Source organism: Pogona vitticeps, chromosome 3 (genome assembly GCF_051106095.1).
Source record: "Pogona vitticeps strain Pit_001003342236 chromosome 3, PviZW2.1, whole genome shotgun sequence".
Taxonomy (NCBI): domain Eukaryota; kingdom Metazoa; phylum Chordata; class Lepidosauria; order Squamata; family Agamidae; genus Pogona; species Pogona vitticeps.
Window position 1 is genome coordinate 29,192,007 of NC_135785.1, and position 20,787 is coordinate 29,212,793.

General features: G+C 40.1%; 1 protein-coding gene across 5 annotated transcripts in view; it reads right to left on the minus strand.

Annotated features, from left to right (window-relative positions):
* The window catches only part of GYG1 (glycogenin 1), a 34,671-nt gene that overhangs the window by 2,107 nt on the left and 11,777 nt on the right, over positions 1–20,787 (minus strand). For 3 of the 5 annotated variants that reach the window (XM_072996068.2, XM_072996066.2, XM_078389126.1), the window contains exons 2-6: positions 19,823–19,958; positions 13,467–13,641; positions 11,888–12,050; positions 5,163–5,289; positions 1,468–1,687 (exon numbers count right to left, since the gene is read on the minus strand). In XM_072996068.2, coding sequence (XP_072852169.1) covers positions 1,468–1,687; positions 5,163–5,289; positions 11,888–12,050; positions 13,467–13,641; positions 19,823–19,958 — 821 coding nt within the window. Of the gene's footprint in view, positions 1–1,467; positions 1,712–5,162; positions 5,290–11,887; positions 12,051–13,466; positions 13,642–19,822; positions 19,959–20,787 lie in introns of all 5 variants that reach the window. The other 2 variants (XM_072996067.2, XM_072996065.2) reach the window with 1 other exon arrangement.

The window sequence follows — 20,787 nt, forward strand, 5'->3', positions numbered from 1 at the left end:
TCCACAAGCAGTGTACAATACAGTCAAATTTTGAATACTCAGGGATGTGTGTGTATATTATGGGATTATTAGCATGATGCCATTTTAGGCACCACTCCCCTTCAAAAACTAATGCACGTAGATGCAGTGCTTCATATCTACAGAAATGCTGGCTAGCATTAGCTTGAGCATCTGGATTTACTGAATCTTATAGTTAAGGTAGACATTCCAGCAGCATGACCCAGCATGTATATAATCAAATTCATATAAATGGGGACAAGCAAGGCAGTTCGTAAAATGCAACATGGTCTGATTGAAGTGGGAGTGCTCAACTATTCTCATCCCACATTCCTACCCTTTGTAAATTAAGTGTCTTCCCCACATTTTTTACAAATCTTACTGGAGGAAAAGAACTTGGGTAAAAGAAGCAATGGGCAATTTCAGTGGGTCTAGTGACTGATCTACCCCTCCACCAGGGTTAATTTATAACAGGCTGCATCCACTGCCATATTTTTCTTTTGTGTTTCTTTGAAAACAAATTGCTAGTAGCTCAATTCAATTTGAGGAGGAAACCCGACATCACTAATTTTCTCTAAAATGAAGCTAGGAACTAGAGATGAGGGTATTTGTATAGGAATATCCCCACACAGGGGGCGTTAACAAGGATCCAGCCCCCCTGAGGCTGGATGGTCCACTCAGATCTGCCATGGATACGGACCGCACGATTCTACCAATGGATCCGCACTGTGCAATCCGCTCGCTACAATCTTGCAGTGAGGCTTGTCCTTCTGCCTCCCACTAGGAGTGGTGAGCGGATTGCGTGCTGCGGATCCATCGGCAAATCGCGTGGTCCATGTCGGATTGGTGAGTGGACCATCCGGCCTCATGGGGCTGGACCCTTGTTAACACCACCTCTGCGGGGATATGGGATATTCGTATACAAATACCCCCCATCTCTACCAGAAACTTTTTTGCAGCCACAAAAACAAGTGGAGCTTGCAAACGTCAGAATATGCTGTCAGGGAGGGATTCAATGAATGGGACGACAACCACCTTGTGTCCTTTTTTTCTGTATTTAGAACTACAATGCAGGTATGGTTTGACTAAACCCGAGGGATGGGGGGCAGAATTGTGGCCTCCATTAAATGTCTCCTCTTCATCTATGCTTTTCACAAATGAATTCAAGCCCTATTGCATATTCTGTGTTGCATATAAAACAATTTAACACTCTGATCCACCAACCCCTTAAGAACTCCAGGCCTCTCTGTGCTATACAGGGCAGAGGGGAACTAATCCTGCTGACTGCAAATTCACTAGTCAGCTTGTTTATTAGCCCTGCTAGTGCAGGAGTGAAAGCTGTTTTTGTAGTAATCATGCTCATTTCAGATGAATTCAGTTTGATTCTACTAAACTAAATAATGGCTTCATGTAAACAAAGGACACAGCTTTTATCTCTCCACACGCGCTCAAAATATGTAGAATACATACCGCCTTTATACCAGTAGTTGTATCTTTAATGGCACCATGCTGCTGTAGTAATGGCAAAACATTTGTGACAAACGTTTCCCACCACATATTGAGGAACTCTGGATGGACCATTGTAGGATCTTGAGGATCTTCTTTGATGCTTTTGGCTTTGGAGTCATATGTGTAGTTCCATGGCTTCATCCTCCCCAGGAAGTGCACCACCTTAGCATTTGTCCCAAACCTGTCAGAAGAAGGAGAGGTCTGCCTGAGGGATGGGTGCAGAACACAGTGTTTAGCCATGGCTCCCCAATGCAAGAGCAAACATTCCTTATTTCTAGTCCAATAGGGTAATTAGCTCCTAGAAAATTGCTCTCACTTTTGTTTTGAAGACTGGAGTTTGCAATAAGGCCACCGCTATAGAGATTTGATACAGCTATTAGGGCCATTACCCAGTTATATCTGCTTAGCATGAAAGCTGTATTTCACCACTTGAAATTAACTTGAAGTTCACCATGCAGATAATGCAAGAGGAACTCAAGTCTGTAGCCGATAATAAGTTCAGAGTGCTGCAAAGGTTGTTTTTTTTTTTACTACAACTCTCAGAACACCTTAGTACTGTAGACTTAGAAAAGCCAATGGTAAGGGCAAATGAGACTTATAGTCCACCAATAAGTGGGGAGCCACAGGTTCTCCAGCCTTACCCTATAATGTATACATGCACAAAGTTATTCAGAGTGGTCAAAGGAACAGCTGCTCCACTGTTTCAGTCAGGTACATGTAACTTAAAATACATCTGCCATATAATGGACTACTGGAATCTAAGAAACTATATGTACAATGGTGCCTCGCTTAGTGATCACGCCGTTGAGCGATGAAATCGCTTAGCGATGGGGTTTTGGCCATCGCCAGAGCGATCGCTTAGTGATGGACCCTATGGGGAAAAATCGCTTTGCGATGATTGCGGGGAAGCGATCATGGCAAAGCAACCCTTTTTGCACAGCTGATCGGCGGTTCCAAAATGGCTGCCCACTGTTTTGCCTCACTTTAGAGGCACCGAAAATGGCCGCCCCTATGGAGGATGTTCACATAAGGTCAGTTTTTAAGCCCATAGGAACGCATTAAACACGTTTTAATGCATTTCTATGGGCTTTTAAAAATCGCTTAGTGATTAAACCGCTTAGCAATGTTTTTCCTAGAACGGATTAATGTCGCTAAGCAAGGCACCACTGTATAGACATTTGTCAATAACATGGCTCCTGAGCTGCACTGTATAAGCTTGGTGTTCTGAGTTACTTCTGAACTTTTAGTATGTCATGATGTACAGCAAAGTTCGGAAGGAATTCTTAGATACGACACCGACTGCACATTTCATATTTACTGTACTTATGAGAAAATATCTCCATCTTTTCATCCTTTCAAGAGTTTAGAGCGCTCCCATTTTGGTACTACCCGACTGCACTGAATACACAGAAAACTACTTTAATGAGCCACTGCTCAATTCCTTTTGCTACCATCATGATCACCAGTACTCCGTTTTGTAGAAGGAGTTCTGGACTGGATTTAGAAGGCGGGGGCATGAATTTAGTAACAGATACTGGAATTAATTCATTAAAAAAAATTGCTGCCCCTAATTCCTTCTAATTTTTAACAGTGAAGGGTAAAATCAAACCAGAAAGGAAGCTATTTCTCGCAGATCTATCACCATTGTATGGGAGTGAGCTGTTGCGTTCATTCGATAGGATCTGGTGTACCTTAGAATATGTTGAATGTATTTGTTCAGTAACATTCCTTCCAGGTTTGCTGTACAACAATTGAGTAGCATTAGCTATATCAAGTACTTGAACTTCTTTGAGACATTGACACCACTATACAAAAGGCATTTTTTTTAACTTGGAGCTGGCAGTCACACCTGCTTTCAGTAAATCTTTTTTCCATTCTAAATAAACAGTATACTAGATGTGTATCATAACAGGGTTTAAAATATAATTCATTCCATGAGTTGTAGTTCTTTGGCACAGCCTAAATTCTCTGTCCTCAGGACACCTTGTGTTCAGCTTTTGAAGCTGCCAGATTCTAGTGACTCAGCTTTCAGCCACTATGAGGACAGAAAAAGGAACCATCTTGATCAGAGCGATGAAAACTGACCTCAAACCTTTCTTTAGCAAGTGAAATAAAGGATTTCCATGTTGCACAATGAGTAGCAAAACGTTTCAACCTAATAGGAAAGAAGCCCAAATCCTATGACTCAACTTCCAGATAATTTAAGCTGATAGAAATTCTACTGCCAAAGGACAAGCTTCACAATACCATTCACTGAGCCGGATATTCTCTTTCTACCGCGTTTGCACAAACTTCCAAAAATAAATGTTCTAATTTTAACTTGACACCACCTCGTATGATGCTCAGATCACAAGACATAGTTTGAACTTGAGCCACTGAAACCACTCTTTACACTAGCTGCTCCATTAAACTCTACTTCTGTTGCCTGGATACTAGTTCACACAATTTCTCCATTTACTACTGGACACATAAGTGGCATGGCTCAAGAGATTTGCTTTTACTTGTATTCTCCCAAACAAAAATTTAAAAACGAAATACACAAAACCATTCAAAAGTTATTGAATATGAAAAGTAGCCAGCTAGGCTATATCAGGAAAGGGAAACACACATCCTATACATCAGGGCAGGCAACTCTGACTCTCAAGATGGTTTCAGACCACAATTCCCATAATTCCTTACCATTTGGAGAGCCATAATTGCCCATACCTACTATAGATACTTTCTCTAAAACCCATCGGCTCCACGACTGTTGCCACAAAGGGATTAAGTCTACTAACAGGGAATGACTGGTACAGTCTGCAACTACATTGTGTCTTCATGTCTATTCAAAGGAAAAAGTGCCCGAGTGCCAGTACAGGATCTTCAACGGTGACTCACTGTATTCTGTTTTCAACCACTCGCTTGTTCAGAGAGATGACAACTCAACACTACATTTTGCTAAAGCCATTTCCTTCCCAACAAGGGAAAACATGGAACTCGTGCTGTACATACATATGTCATGCTTCAGACAGTTGGGGACTAGCAAGGCTGTTTTAACCATACACCTCATTTCTGCACAGGAATTGATGGCAAGGCTCCTATACAAAGGATAATATCAGAACCTCACAGATTCCAATTTTGGGAGCAATATGGAAATAAGTAATGTCGCAGACAATTCCCACATAGCATAGGGATTCCAGTATTCCATATCATGGAAGTAACAAAGTCACATTGCAATAGCTTCAGTGAATGAGGATCTTAAGAAATCCTTCAAAGCAACCAGTTACTGCTTTCCAAACTCTGTCAGTTTAGACAGTTGCCAAAAGACAGAAAAGTAGGAAAATGCTTCCTTTCTGCTGGTCTCCAGATCTAATACACATTGTTTAGATATTTCATTCTGAGCAAGCTGATGTCTCTTCATAAAGTATAGCCACAAGCAGCTTATTACATGTTTTTTCTCACACCAACATGTCACTAGAACTGCTTTTAAAAGTCACTTAAGATTATATCAGCTCTTACTGAATGCAATCCCAAGAAAGCAAGTAATGCAAGCTTAATTTCCCTGACTCATCTCCATTTTGGAAATACCTTTTAGACATTAAGAACACAGAAAAAAATATATTTAATGGACAGCTACTCTTACGCTGTTTATCTATTTGCATGGCTTGTCCACTTACGCTTTGAATGCTGGGAGATAGGAGTAGATAGAGATACTGCTTAAATTATAGATAAATGGCAGATGCTTGCTAATGTCTGTTGTTGCCCAATTACTGAAGAAAGCATTTAGCAAGCCCTGGTCCCCACCTAAAAGAAACAAGACATGGTAAGGAATCATGAAAAATCATAATCAAGCAATTTTACTACAATCTACTGTCAGCTCTTCTCTTTTTTAACCAAGATGCAGGACCCTGTCATCCAGGCCTGTACTGGTGATTCATGGATTAGTATTTCTGCTTTGAAAGTATTAGCATTTTACATAGTGCAATTGCTCCAGTGACATGAGAAGGGGTTATATGTCTGACAAGCTGAACATTAGAACACTGCTTGCTTATCAAGCATGTTCCTTTATGTTGTTTCATAAGGCAATCAACATTAAGTTGCATGGTGACAATTCAGGTCACTGGGCCTTTTCTACTCAAGTCAGTCTAGCAGAAAATAAAGCGCAGTAAGTAAGACAATCGCACTACAGTATTGTCAAAGTAGCAGAGCTTCTCAACTGATAGGTTCCTGGATTCTTTTGGAACTTAGAACTCCAAGCAGCTAAGCTGCAATTGCCTAAGTGAGCCAACATTTTCTGCAGGGAAGACCAAGATAAAACTCTAGCAGAACCTCACAGTCTCAAGCAGATCTTGACTGTCAGACCTGGGTCTGTGCACCTAATGAATCACAAGAGAGAACAGAACACTCTCAAGCATTCAGAATTGTTGCTTGGCTGGACAGCGTAACGGTACATCCAGCATAAGATGATACTGGATAGCAAAAAACAAAAAAACAAAAAACCCAGATAGTGTTAAGGATGAAGTAACAAACATAGTTTTATGGCCTTCTTGGGTTAGGATTTTGCATGAGACGTCTTGTCAAGAGGAAGGCTACAGAATTATTGGGGAACAGATGTGCTACCCCCCATGCAGTTAATTTTAATTGAAATAGCATCTGCAAGCGTTCAGATCCACTTTAGTTTCAAGACATCAAGTATCCTAGATACACTATTACATCCTTCAAAATATTTTAAATAAAAAATGCAGAATAACAGATTTTCATTTACTATCTCATTCACAATAGGACAAAGTATCAGAAGCTGAACAGACACAGAATTAGAACAGGTTATTAGTCATATTTGTCAGGCAGTCTCAACACAATTCTGATTTTCGAAATTAAAGGTTTCATGCTTACTTTAAAAGAAATATACAGTATTCATTTCTGGTTTGTTTGTTTTTTTTTAAATAGGAGGTATATCTAATTGCTCTGTGTTTGAGGTTCAGTGTCCTAGGAAAGTGACTCTACCTGAAATATCTTTGGTTCTTTTCACAAGTGGTGAATTTGAACTGGTACGATTTTCAGACTTTTAGTAAGCAACTTGGAACACTGTACAGTACTGGCTTTGTAAGCATCCAAAGTAACTGCATAATGTGTTATGAAGTTCTATTCAGTCTAAATTCTGTACAAAGCTAGTATTCTAGATTTACATCTAGCTATTGATAAAGTCCTTATGAAGCCATGGAAGGAAAAATAACACTCAGGGCCAATACATGTTTCTAACAGCAGTTCCAATTCAATTTCTACCACAGCTGAAACTCATGTTATTTAAGATTTCCCCTCAAATAGACCATGGTTCGTGCTGGGATATGCTCTTTGATACTGTCTCTACTTCCAGTTAAATTCAAAATGCTACCTGGGGTTAGGAGATGGGATATAATACTAACTTATTAGGTCAAAACTAAATAAGTTAAATGCAGGCACAAAACATAAAATGTTGTGAAGCTTGTTCTAAACACAATGAAATCACTGTTCTTTTTACTACAAGCCTTCTAGTGTCTATGCCAGTTTAAATAGTGCCAATTCTTAAATTACAGCAGAGACAGTCAAGTGATTCAAAAGCAGAGTCTTAAATAGCTCTTGCGGTTTGACATAGGTGCTTGGTTTTACATTCCTTCTTTGCTTGGTACCTCTAAGGGGACAAATACATATTCTCAAAAGTAACCAAGTTCAGCAGCAAGAGCAGCCTCTTAGCAAGTGTCTTTGGCTTCTACGCTGATGTATAACAAATAATTTCCAAAGTTAGAAATATTAGTAGCATGTTTTGTGCACACAGAAAGATCCCTTGAATTCTCCCCCTCACAAGATAATTAGAACTGATATTGCCATAATACTTCACTCACAATGGTGTTATTATCCAGTTTCTACGGGAATTTTATAGGAAGTAGCAGCTAATTTAACTATGCAGCTATGCTTAGCCAAGGTTTGATTTTAAGTAGTGCAGTGAATAGGTGCAAAATAGAGATTGGGACAAATAAAAAAATGGTGATCCGTTTTGATTTGTGATTCATCAAGGTTAACGGATCAACATATACAAATATTCTTCGATGAGACGAGAAATTGATCTGTCTTCACTTTAAACAGCTATAAAACTGGACCCCAATCAGCTAGAGACACCAAATTTGCAAGGAAGCTTCATCACAAGCTGTTCTATGACTCTTGAAAGTATTGTGAATGTTGGATAACAGACCCCTAAGTTATATAGTCACAAAGAGGGTCCCCCCAGGAAAGCTCCCCCCAGGTACTTAGAGAATCCAGAATCACAACAGAGCTTCCTATGTCTTTCCCCAACACGCCTGCCAACTTTGGTGAAGATTGGATATCGGACATCTGAGTTATTCACCCACAAATTGGGTCCCCCCCACGAGAGTTTACCACACAGCACAGAAGCCCATTCTGCCTACCGGCCACCAATCAGCTGAACAGAGGCCGACAGGCAACCACCCCACAGCCAGCCAGCCACCCCCTTGGCAGCAGTGATTAAGGTAATGGGTATCAGTGTGAGGGGGGTGGGGGCTAAGATAGGGAAGAGGGTGTGGGGGTAGGCTGTTGGGGTGGCTGGCTGCCTATCTGCCACCGATCAGCTGATTGATGGCTGGTAAGCAGAATGGTGGTTTTTGTTGTTTCTTTAATGGGAAGGGGGTGTCGGTGGGGGAGGGCTAAGGTAGGGAGAGGAAGTGGGTGGGAGGTTAGGCTGTGGGGTTGGGTGATTGCGGGGTGGCAGCGGCGGCTGCCTATCAGCTGATTGGCTGCTGGCAGGCAGAATGGTTTTTTGTTTGTTTAATACAAAGGACGAATAAAAAGAGGTAAATAGTTGTTCCTTCATATTCATGGGGGTCTCAAACCCACAGATATGAGGGAACAAATATTTAACAAATATTTTATATTCTTCCCCATTTCTGGTACAGAAGGATAAAAACATCGGGACCTGCCCCAGTCAGGCTGTTCTCCTGTACTCATAAAATCAACACACTTCTCCACTGTATCTGGCTGTGTTGTTTAAGTTTGTTTTCTGAATATGTGATTTAGTAGTATTTGTTGTAGTTTACAAATATCATGGATGCTTTTGAGGACTCCATCTAAGTCCTAGTTAGAGTAGACTCACTGAATCAGTAGTTGCACAAATATTGACTTAAGTACATATTCCACTCTAGCTAGGACTAACCACTGGGTTTAAGCTCCTGTCTCATCCCATATTGCATCAGTTTCTCTGACAAACAGTTACCTTCTCCAGCATGAAAAGCACAGGTTTTCCCAAAGGCTTTGTATACCAAGCGTATTTTGTGACAACATTCTGTCACATGTAGTAGAGTTTCTTTTTGCTGACAATTAAAAAGGACAATGTACAAGAAAGAATAATCTCACAATCACCTAATGTAGCCTGACTTTGGGCATGGCTTCTTAAACTATGTCTGGACAAAGCATAACCCATAAGCCACATGTAGTCCAAATGTGCCCCTCATAGCTCCCCTGCCCCAAATTTTAACTTGTATTTTGATCAGAAAGTCCACTTGTGTCATTTAATCAACAAATGTTGCCATCTTTTGGGCATCAGCAGCAACCCTAAACACCGCACTCCATTTTTTTTCTTACAAGTGAAAAAATTTATCTGACCAATAGAGGTTGGAAAGGAGCTTATTTTAGTTTTTAAAGGAAAATAATTGTGCGGATGGGATGCTGGAATGGCTACATGCCGCCCCTGGACCCCTCTGCAAGAGAGCCCACCCTGCCTTTAAACCAATACCCTGTGGGACCTTTACTGCTCCAAACATGCAACATGTCATGGGCCCATTGGTTAGACTGAAAGGCAAGGATGGGGACTCAAGTTGTGGGACTCGCTGTGAAGTCGGACTTAAATTGCACCTGCAATTTGACTTGGATCCAAAGACTTACCAAAGGAATGGAATCTGGCAGTGGTTAAGCACCTGGCTAATCTGTACTTTGCACCCAAAGTGCTGCAAATATATTTTTAATTCATCACAGGGGTGTTCCTTTTCATGATTAAAGCCCCTCAGGCCCTCCTCTAGCATATGGCTCAAGCAGGGAATTCTACCGTGCTCCTGTCACACCCACTTTCTTTTTTCAAGCAACATTTAACATTATATTCCTAATGTGCATGCTCAGTATTCAATGGACTGCTCTTTTGGTATGTGTTTGTAGTTTATGCCAGTATATCTCCCTCCCAATGTCTGACAATTCTACTTCTCAGAGAAGCATGATAAGCACATAACCTTCATTCCAGACCTCAAGGAGCAAAAGTAAGCAGTGATTATGTTAGAGGTTGCCAGCAATTGTAGCTATCATCTCCGCTCTAATTAGTGTTGGGAGGAGGTCTGCAGCATAATTAGCACTCCAGTTGTTTTGACTATATAGGGTCAAATCAACTATGTAGCCATTCCATCCATTACTACTTACATTTGCCTTGAACTGCCTTTGCTAAAGCCAGCATGCTTCACTCCCACTAATCCATCCTTCCAGAAAGTGCAGTGGTAGATGTCTATGCCTGAGGGCATCTAGGACTCCTTTTTGTATAGGCACGAGGCCTGCACTCTAGTCCCTGACAAAGACTCATGCCTATAATTTTTGACATGGTTCATGAGGCTAACAAAAAAAATGTAGCCCTCTACATTCTCTCTCTTTTTAGTGTTCCTGTTTTTCTTTTAATCCTGTTATCACTCATTTTCTGAATTCACTATAGGGATAAATGGCTACCTTTCATTGCATGTAATTCTCAAAAGTGACTTGTAGTTGAATTTTTATGAAAATAATTATGTACGAGTTCTACAATTGAAAACTTCTTGTCTATATGGAATTGTTTTGTCTACACATCTTGCTAACAGAACTCCTTTCTGAAGATTGTAGGAATCCTAAAGAGGCAACCTTGGAAACTGATACTTTATGCGTCACATTTGGTCTACTGAGAGCCAGTGGGTATGGCTGTTTGACTGGAGATATTTGGGTTCAAATGCCAACAAAGGCATTAAGCTCACTGACCTTGGGCCAGTCAATTTCAGCCTAACATTCTTCACAAGGATGTTACAAAGATAAAATTTAAAATGGCCAGGGAGAGAGAACCACAGTTACCTTGAACTCCCTGGGAAAAATCAGAGAAATATTACATACACTTCATGATAAAAACAAATTCACAAATAAAACCTTTTTAGATAGATCATTGAGCACTGCTGAAATTTAACCAAAATATTTCTAAATGCATGAAGAGTTATTTTACCCAGTAGGGTTCGAACAGGACAGTTACTTCTGATTTTTAAGATGCAGCCACAGATAAGGCCACCTTATTTAGGTACAGAACAAGAAATGCAAATATCTTTTGTTCAAATACACTCTCAGTGATTTCCTACAGCACAGCTCTATACCTCTAGCATTGTAGCCATATGTGTTGGTGCTGAATTCTACTAGGTAAAACAGCTGCATCTTTCTATCACACTAAGCTGGAAGTAGTGTATATCTCCCATTACTCAGGACTCTTCCAAGTACTTCATGAGCCAGTTGTACTGAAGCAGTCTGTAAGCCTGTACTGGTCTACGTTGCCAAGAAATGCAGGTCTGGGGTTCCATGATGAACCAAGAGTGGCCAAGAGAATTGCCTTGACTATAATCTTCATCTCTGCTGGCATGCAGTTTTATTTAATTTTATATCCTACCCTTTCTCCACTGAGCTTTAAGTGTTAGCACACATGACTCTGCACTTACCCACAAAAACTCTTGAGGTATGCATCGCAAAGTGAGCACAGCTCAGTGGGGGACTGAAAATGCATCTCTTAAGTCTCAGTCCTGCACTAAATATTATACCTCACTGTCTCTTAATCATGTAATGGCTACATAAGAGAAACCACTGAATTCCCCTTGAAAAGAACAGCAGATTTGATAGTGAACATTCAGTGACTGGAAATGTATAAGCTAAAGCCATCTGGTAATGGTTTAAATGCCTATTTGCTTTAAGGATTCAAATCCTTCACTTAGAACACTATGAATGGTATGGGCTCACATGCACTTGCTGGGTAAAGCTGATACAGCTAAAAATGAAGCAGTACTAACTTTACAAGAAACAGACCCATGCTTCTACTATGCAAGCTACTATCAGTTAGATAAAAGTGCCTGGGCAGTTTTTTTAAAGAGCTGAATGAAGTCTTGAGAGTCTCTTCTTGAATGCATTTCAGTCACATAAAGGTCGCCTATTGATTGAGAAATGTCTTGCTTCCTCTTTACTCCATTTCAGTCAATTGAAGGAAACGGCATTAAATGTTTCCTGCACTTTGGTATCAAGTCACACGACACAACCTCTGCAAAGCATTTTTAGAGGAGCTGAAGCCGCTGCCACTCAGAACATTGTCCCAATAGATACCTACCATCAAAGCTGCCTTGCTCTGTGGCAAGCTGTAACAGTTGATTGAATGTTTCAATGGATGGCCGATAGACAAACACTCCTGAATTGAAACAGTCAGGCCAGCCTGGATCTGGTGCTGCAGAAAGCTCTTCTCTTTCAAACAGTTCATCAATGTTTGACAAAACCTAATTGCAGAAAGATGGTGGTGATGGGTTTATACAGTTACTGTTCACCTATGAATGCAATGATTTGTTTACCCTTTCCCAGCATACCCCACTATCTTCAAAACTTCCTACCTGGGATCAGTTTTTCACTGAAGCTGAAGGCAGGACTCCAGGAGTAAGGAACCATATCTGTGGGTGGCAGGGGAGGGAGTCCCCCCCCCCACAATGCAGATGTCAGGGGTCTTTACCTTGGCTCCAGATAAACTGGATACCAAGGCGAAGGATGGATCTTTTTCACCCAACATGACTATCAGGAAACCAGCTTTTCTCCTCCTTCCCCTCCACCGCACAGCAAGAGGGGGAGCAGATCTGTCTGTGCTTTCAGGAGTCATCAACTTCTGTCAGCTTCTGCAAGTGCCAACTGAGTATGGAAGAGGGGTCCTGCTATCCTTAACCCACAATCAATTCTCAGAAAGTCTTCCTTGAAACTGCAAGGTTATTCCCAGTTAATGCAAGCAGGATAGCCCAGCCATTAACTGATAATAGCTGACATGTCCCAGTAAATGTACCAGCACCACCTCTTTAGAGGCAGGAGGGAAATCTGCTTTCTAGAAATGGAATAACTTCCATCATTCTCCTGCAGTCTGCCATATAGCAGACATCTGAGAATTCTGGGGCAATCCAGTTTATTACCTAGGATTATGTTACTTGGATGAAGCAGTGAGCTCAGCTAATGCAGTATCTAATTTTAGGGGACAACCAGAGAACCTCTGGCCCACAGAGCACATATGGCCCATGGGAGTTCCGTATTCAGCTCACAAGCTTCCTTGATGTCTGATCAAGATAGGTGACTTTTTTTAAAACCATAGAACTACTCTATATGACGAGCTTTGGTGCGTAGCTTGGGAAATGGTTGGCTTGGGCTTACACCAAGTAATATTCCTAGGATTAGGCTGTGCTTTTATACTTGTAGAGAAATGCCCCAAATTGTTCTGGTCTCACCTTGTTCCATTATCCCTACTCTCTGCCAGAATACAGCTCTTAAGACTCTTCTCTAAGTGAAATTTAGCTCCCAGCTTAAAGGGTATTATCCTCTTCTTTCACACTGGAACGCCTTACATGGAATCACACACAATATAAAATTTGAAGCCTTCATTCCCTTCGATTAAGGATAAAACTGAACTTACCAATGGCCCAAATCCTGTTGGTGCTTGTGGAATTTGCTGCGGTTAGTTGAGGAACTGAGTCTTAGTCACATGCCAGATTAAGCCCTGGTACATTTTGGTTGGTCACAACTAACAGCAACTTTCAAACATTACACAAACACCAACAGGAAACACCAGCCATTGTTTTAAACTTGCACCTAAATATTTCAAAAGGATCCATCTTAAAAAACACCAACACTGCCCACATTATGGGATATGAAATAAAACATACCATTGTATCTGCATCCATGAATACACACTTTGAATACTGTGTTAGTTCCCAGCAGTGGAGTTTTGTTAATGTAACGCCAAGCTCAGGTCTCTTCAATAATGCAAGATGAGCGGAATCACCACTGTCCAAGACATTCACAAGTTTTACTTCATCAAATATTTTTTCCAGTACTTTCCTATTGAATGAAAAGGACACATTATATCAATATTCATTGCCATGTGCGTCCATGTTACCAATAAGTAATGTAAGTTTCTGAGAAAATTCTGAATTGCAAGTTTTCCCAATGTGGTCATGTCTCATCTAGAACATGATCTGATTTAGCATGTTTATTTGACTTGCATTTACTAAATAAACATTTAAAGTATCTCAACAGTTTACAAGTATTTGAAGTGAAATTCTGAAAGGGGGAAAAATAAACATCAGATAAAACAATGTTAAAATTTCATTAAAATTATTATATTAGAATACTCGTCTCTAAGTTTTTGCAACAACATATACTTTAACAATATTAAAATATTCTGATCATCTTCTTTCTTCATTATACTGACATCACACTCTGGCTGAAATCCTTTTACCTTAGCTCTGTTTGTAGGAGGTTGATGGAGAGATATTCTTGAGATGAAAGAGTTCCACCTTCTCTTGCACAGTTATGATATTGCAGAAGCCATGGGATAGAAGAAGTCTTTCATTATCAATATGATAAATCCAGCAGCAGTTATCTTTGATAATGAAAGACTTCCTCTTTCTCTCCTGCAGCTTCCACCACTTCAACATGAAAAGGAGGATTATTTACAAGTCAGAAAAGCCATGGGGCAGAAGAACGAAGTCTTTGAAAATCTTTCCCTGCTGGTGGCATCATCAACTTTCTGCAGGTACAACTATGCCACTAGTTTTGTTTTTCCTTGACTACTTACTACTACTACTGCAGCTGCTGGATAGCTCAGTGGTTTAGGTCACTGGCTGCAAAGCCAGAGGTTGAGAATTCAATTCCCCAGTGCATCTTCCTTGACAAGGCTGGACTCAGTATCTATAGGGTCCCTTTCAGCTCTGCAGTTCAAAGATTACCACCACCACTACTTTGGAGTATTGTTATTATTTCTTCAGAATAACAAAACATTTAATAGAGCTTATATAAATACAGTTCCAACTGACTAAATGAAAGAAGTTAGAAATTGCTTTGTGTATGTTGGTAGTTAAAGAAACAATCTGTTTTAGTTTTGATTTGACCTGTACAACCAAAAGATGAATTTATATTTTGATACTAGTTTGGATTATTACAGGATCTATAGCTCTATTTTAACCTGAATCCCTAGATTTACATATACAGTGGTGCCTCGCTTAGCGATCGCTCCGTTGAGCAATGAAATCGCTTAGCGATGGGGTTTTGGCCATCGCCAGAGCGATCGCTCAGCGATGGCCCCTATGAGGAAAAATCGCTTTGCGATGATCGCGGGGAAGCGATCACCGCAAAGCCCCAATTTTCGGCCAGCTGATCGGCGGTTTCAAAATGGCCACCCGCTGTGTTGCCTCACTTTAGAGTCAACGAAAATGGCTGCCGCAATGGAGGATCTTCGCATAAGGTTAGTTTTAAAGCCCATAGGAATGCATTAAACAAGTTTTAATGCGTTTCTATGGGCTTTTAAAAATTGCTTAGCGATGGTTTTCCGGAACGGATTAACGTTGCTAAGCGAGGCACCACTGTACATAACTTTGCACATGCTTCATCGGATAGGCCACCTGAGAAACATGGGAAGAATCCTGTTGGGATATTGCACACATTTAGGGGGAATTATGGAACTTGCTATGGCCATATGACATATGCTAGGCATGTACAGTAATCAACAGGACTGACACCTCATTCACAACCAGCTGCAGCTTCTGCAGTTCCTCCTGTGTGCATGCACAAACCCAATAGGATTCTGCACATAAATTATAACCCTGAAGTAGTAAAGTGTGCCGAATTTCTGCTGGCATCTAATTCATTGGCAATTAATTTTTGAGACTTTTTAAAAAATGGAAAAACAGTGGAAAAATCGCTGTTTTATATTGCTACCACGTGCTCATATCTCTGGATCCTCAGCAAATTCCTGCACTAGATTTCTGTAAGAGCAAGCCTTTAGGAATTTGCTTATCACCTACCCTTTGTTTCTAACTTAAGATCACAGGAATGCAGATCTTAGAAAATGTTCTTGAAAAATAGTGGAACAGCAGCACTAAATATTTGTCAGGATACATACAGAAGTTGCACACACCCACATAGACACATGGGTGAGAGAAATCGAGGGACAATCTTGGTGAGCTAGCTAGCTATTTTAAGCTACAAGAGCTAAAGAAGCCATTTTTAAATGGCCGTGCAATGACTCCTGGAAACGAATTGAGGCTTTCCTAGGATATATGTTTATTTACAGAATAAAATTTATCAAAGTACTGTCAGAACACTAATTACATGTACACCTGAAGCTCATGCAACAGCATTCACTTATTGCTGTTCTGTCCTAGTAAAGAGGTCTAAGATGGGGACACTGAGCTTGCTAAAGAAAATGTTTGATACCTGCATATCCCTCTTTTCTGCTTGTTTTAGAATTATATCCCACTTTGACCAGGACCTTTTATGATATAAGACATAGATAATTTATTAACAGCTTCAGGATTAATAGCAGCTAAGAAGTGGAAAGTAAAATATGAATTCCAGTTAAGTGACTGTTGTAAAGAAATTTGGAATATGATAATGGTAAGCTAAACTTGTGATATTAAGATAAAAAGTGGTTGATAAGCAAAAATAATTTTAATGACATTTGGGGCCCTTTTATTGACTATGTATTAATAGAAGGGAAAGGTTCTGTACCGTCACAAGCTTCAATACAGGTTTTGGATAGGAGTGGGGCTTCTTAAATGGTGTGCACTTTCTTTTTGTTCACATAAAGTTTATGCGGTTATTTGTTTATTAAGTTCTTTTTTGTTTTAATTTGTATTTTTTTATTCCAGTGTATTTCCTTTGTTTTCTATTTTTTCTTTGTTTTTTTTAAAAAAAAAGACATAAATGACATTTATCTTTATTCTAAAGAGTTATGTGAAAACAATGCTGGTGTGTGTGTGGGGGGAGAGTATGTAAGGTAGATATGCAGGCCAGATATGCAAGTCTTAGGATCCACTAACTTGATGTAAAAAGACTTACAATGAAAAACAAAAATAGTCTACCTCTGGCAACTGAAATATTGCTTTACTTTAGTTATATAATAAAGGAAAAGGGTTATTTTGCTGCTGCCATTGTTAAATAATTGGGAGTCGCAAGCCAGAGATATAATAATAGATACAAATCTATCTTTTACTGCAAGGAACAAAATTGTCCTTTATTACTACTGCTATTTTTCTGGGATACTTTTTTCCTGAGAAAAGGATTAGTAGTACAGTATTGTACAATTACAATAAAGCTATGGCCAAAATCCTGTTGGTGTTAAGGTACACTACAGAAGCCAGATGATATCAGCATCATCCAATCTCAGTAATGTACTCTGAAGATGCCGGCCACAGAGACTGGCAAAATGTTAGGAAGAACAACCTTCAGAACATGGCCAAAGAGCCTGAAAAACCCACAACAACCAGTGTTTAATTTAAATGAATGGAGTCTTGCTATCTATTTCTCCCCCACCCCACCCCCAATTTTTGGTCTCAAGGCTCCCTAGAGTTCTCTTTTGCCCTGGGGAAACCTCTGGGAGCCTCATAATGTGGGTGGGGGTGGGAGAGAGGAAGCCTTTAATAGTTAAAAAAAAAAAAAGAAAAAAGAAAAAAAGCTTCCAGACTACAATTCCTGGGATCAGGACTGTCAGTAACAAACCGCCAGTGATTTTTGTCTATTAAAGCCTTCCTCCCCCTCTTTGATCCCAAAGGCTTCCACAGAGAAAAAGGGTAACTTAGGGAACCCCAGAAGCCGAAGGGGGTGGGTGGGTGAGTTGTAAAAGCTTTCAACTCAATTCTACCAACACCAATGATGATATAATCCAGTTTCCGTGCCATAACTTTATACAAGAGGATTTTGTCCCATGTATACAGAGCACATTATAAAGGTAAGGAACTGCCCCCAAAGGCTGTTCTTTTAAAACTGGCCAATCTCACCCTGAAGGTAAGGCTTCAATACTTTGGCCATCTCATGAGAAGAGAAGACTCCCTGGAAAAGACCCTGATGTTGGGAAAGTGTGAAGGCAAGAGAAGGGGATGACACAGGACAAGATGGATGGACAGTGTCATCGAAGCTACCAACATGAATTTGACCCAACTCCGGGAGGCAGTGGAAGACAGGAGGGCCTGGTGTGCTCTGGCCCATGGGGTCACAAAGAGTCGGACATGACTTAACAGCTAAACAACAACAACAATCTCATCCTATCAAATCTGCAAGCGTAGAGGAATATGCAAAATTGGTCCAAAGCACAATGATCGTGGTATCAGCTTTATTATATGTAAGAAATAACAAGCTACTAAGACACCACAGAAATGAAATGGTTATGAGTTATACAGACAAAAGAATCAAGTCTAGAAATACTTGGAAGCAACACGAAACTAATACCTACTAAAGCAACAATAATCTTGGACTTCTGTAGTTCCTTTGGAGAGATTGCTAAGAAAAGGAACCTCTTTTTCAAAACAAAGAAACATTGGTGACTAAAATCTACATCAGTCTGTAGTTTCAAACACGTCTTAAAAGCCTGAGACATCTAGTTCTCATAATTAAAAAACTTCAAAATTTGAAGCCTCCCAAAAACGTAATACTGTGGTAGAAGCACATTAGAGGCTTCTAGAGTTACCTTCATGTCATTGGATCCTCTGCAGCACTGCTCATTTCCTCACAAAGAATTACATTCAGCACCCTGAGCTACACAGGTGCAGCTCCCACCACCAGCATGACTCTTTTTTCTAGGAGCACTATTACTGGTGTGGAATAAAGAGCTAAAAACCTGAGTATTTGTGTTATTGGTTCCTGAAACTGAGCACATGTTTTGGCTATGATCTCTGCTGGAACAGAAGACAGTTCTACCACAATTAAAAGGTCAGGGACTGTGACCCATGGTACAAAAGTTTTAAGTTAAAGGGAGCCTAGACCTAAATTTAAGTACAGAACTCTATACAGAAAGAAGATATTCCCTGCATGTCATTCTGTTATCTCAGTTAAACTGGGGTGTGCAGCTGTTATGGAATGTAGTTTTAGAACACAACTGTCCAGGCCATAGATCCATGTCATTATACAAATACTCCACACAGCAGTGAGGTGATCCAGTCTGACCAAGACAACAAGTGCAGACAACAAATGCTTGTAATGTCATTCAAGGCTCAGGCTGTAGTGTGGGGAACAACCATGATTAATTCAACACGTCAAGCATTATTAGCAGCATCTTTATTCTACATATATTATTTATTTATTTATTTATTTATTTATTTATTTATTTATTTTATTTTAAATATTTTTACCTCACCTTTCTCCTCAAAAGGATCCAAGGTGGATGATATATAGTCCTGATTGATGTTTTCACTAAGAGATCAAATTACTACAGTATTAATTATTTACCTCCTGCTCTATCCTGTATTTACAGACGTAATTGTTACATCTTTCATATAACAGCGTTTTTAAAATTCCTGTCCAATATGGTTGTTATCTACAGTGAGACACATTTTCATATGTACGTAGTATGTTTTGGAGTACAAGACCAGATACATGTTGTTAACAGAGTGGCCAAAATCCTTTTGCATAGTTTTGTATGATTCATCGTGTAACTGATAATATCCACAGAAATTTCTTAACTTGAGGCAATTTGCTTCCAAATGTTATGTCATTTGTGCTATGCCAGAATAACTACATAAAACAATTTAAGCCAATATATGAAGCTAGGCTAGACTTCCTTCAGTAAGTACCGCAGATATTGGAGAAACTGCAATACTGAGAGCAGGCTTTCATCTGCTTGCCTGGAATCAATTTCAGCAAACTTTTTGCTATTTTATCGTGCTTCTCCTTGGCCCTAAAATGCTGTAACAGGAGCCTTAACGAGCCCTATAACGAATAATACCAGTTTTCATTAACAGCTTCTAATCCAAATTCAGTTTATTACTTTAAATAATGCACCTTTCCCCCAACTTCTTATGATGGAGGCACTAAATTTCTCTAAGTAAAGAAATGATAAGGAATAACCAAATATTTCACATTTATTTCTATTTTTGTGATTAAAAGCAGAATTTTTCCAATAGTTCTCTTAAGGAGAGTTTGCCTAGTTGTGTTTACCAGATGCAGGCTGAATTGGTTAATCACCACTATGAAATTAAACCATATCTTTTCATTTTGAGCTAGGCTACTCAAATATCATATATCTTACCTCATTGGATCTGAAACATGTGGAGTGATTAGTATCGTCAACTTTCTGGTGGTTCTGTAATTTCGTAGTGACGATCCCAATACAAGGGCTCCTTTCACATAGGAATCATTTGTGGCTAGCGTCACGAACGACTGATCTTAAGGAGAAGAAATATATAAGTCATATTTGCACTTAAGTTTGGGAGAAATCTGGAAGAAAGTTGCCAGTGCCCCAGTGCATTCTGAAGCCCAGAGCTTGGGATGGTTTTTTTCAACTATAAGAATCCCCCCCCGCCGGGTAGGTGGGGCTCGTCAGCCATGGAAGGCAGCCCATCTAGGAGAAGGAAAACTCCAATTTCAAACCTCCACTGCCTTGTGGCTATATCCACTCATGGAAAAGGCTTCAGGAGTTAACCTCGAGGCAAAATCTGGAGCTGGAGTCCCGAAGGCAGCATGTGTCGTTCTGCCAACTCCTGCGACATTGCTGGAACCAGTTGTATTGGCTCTTGCCTTTCCATTGGATCATTTCAGCAATGTGGAGAGGGGGGATCTGCTGCTTGGGTAACAGCCTATCCTCCACATTACCTTACCTGGGCTTCATGTTCTGGAGAGGACACTCCTCGATTCAGAGCATGTTACCATAGTCTCTTGAGACTGAAGGATGCCTATGAAGAATCCCCCAACCAGCACAGTCATTGGCCATAGTGATTGGGGGAGTCTTTCAGCTGTATTCAAAAATAAATTTTTCAAAGCTCTATTAAAACCCATGCAGTTGTTTCAGTACACAAGGATCTAGTCCCCAGGCTAGACAGAATGGCTAACTTCAGTAGTACAGTATTTATACATCCAAATACCAGTTTCTAGAAGACTGAAGTGTTACCTGGCCTGTCATTATATGAACAGTATATGAGAAGAGTTGACCCACTGTTTGTTCCAACAAGACGTGCAATTTTGTTCCACATGCATCATGCTAGGCACTTCCACTCC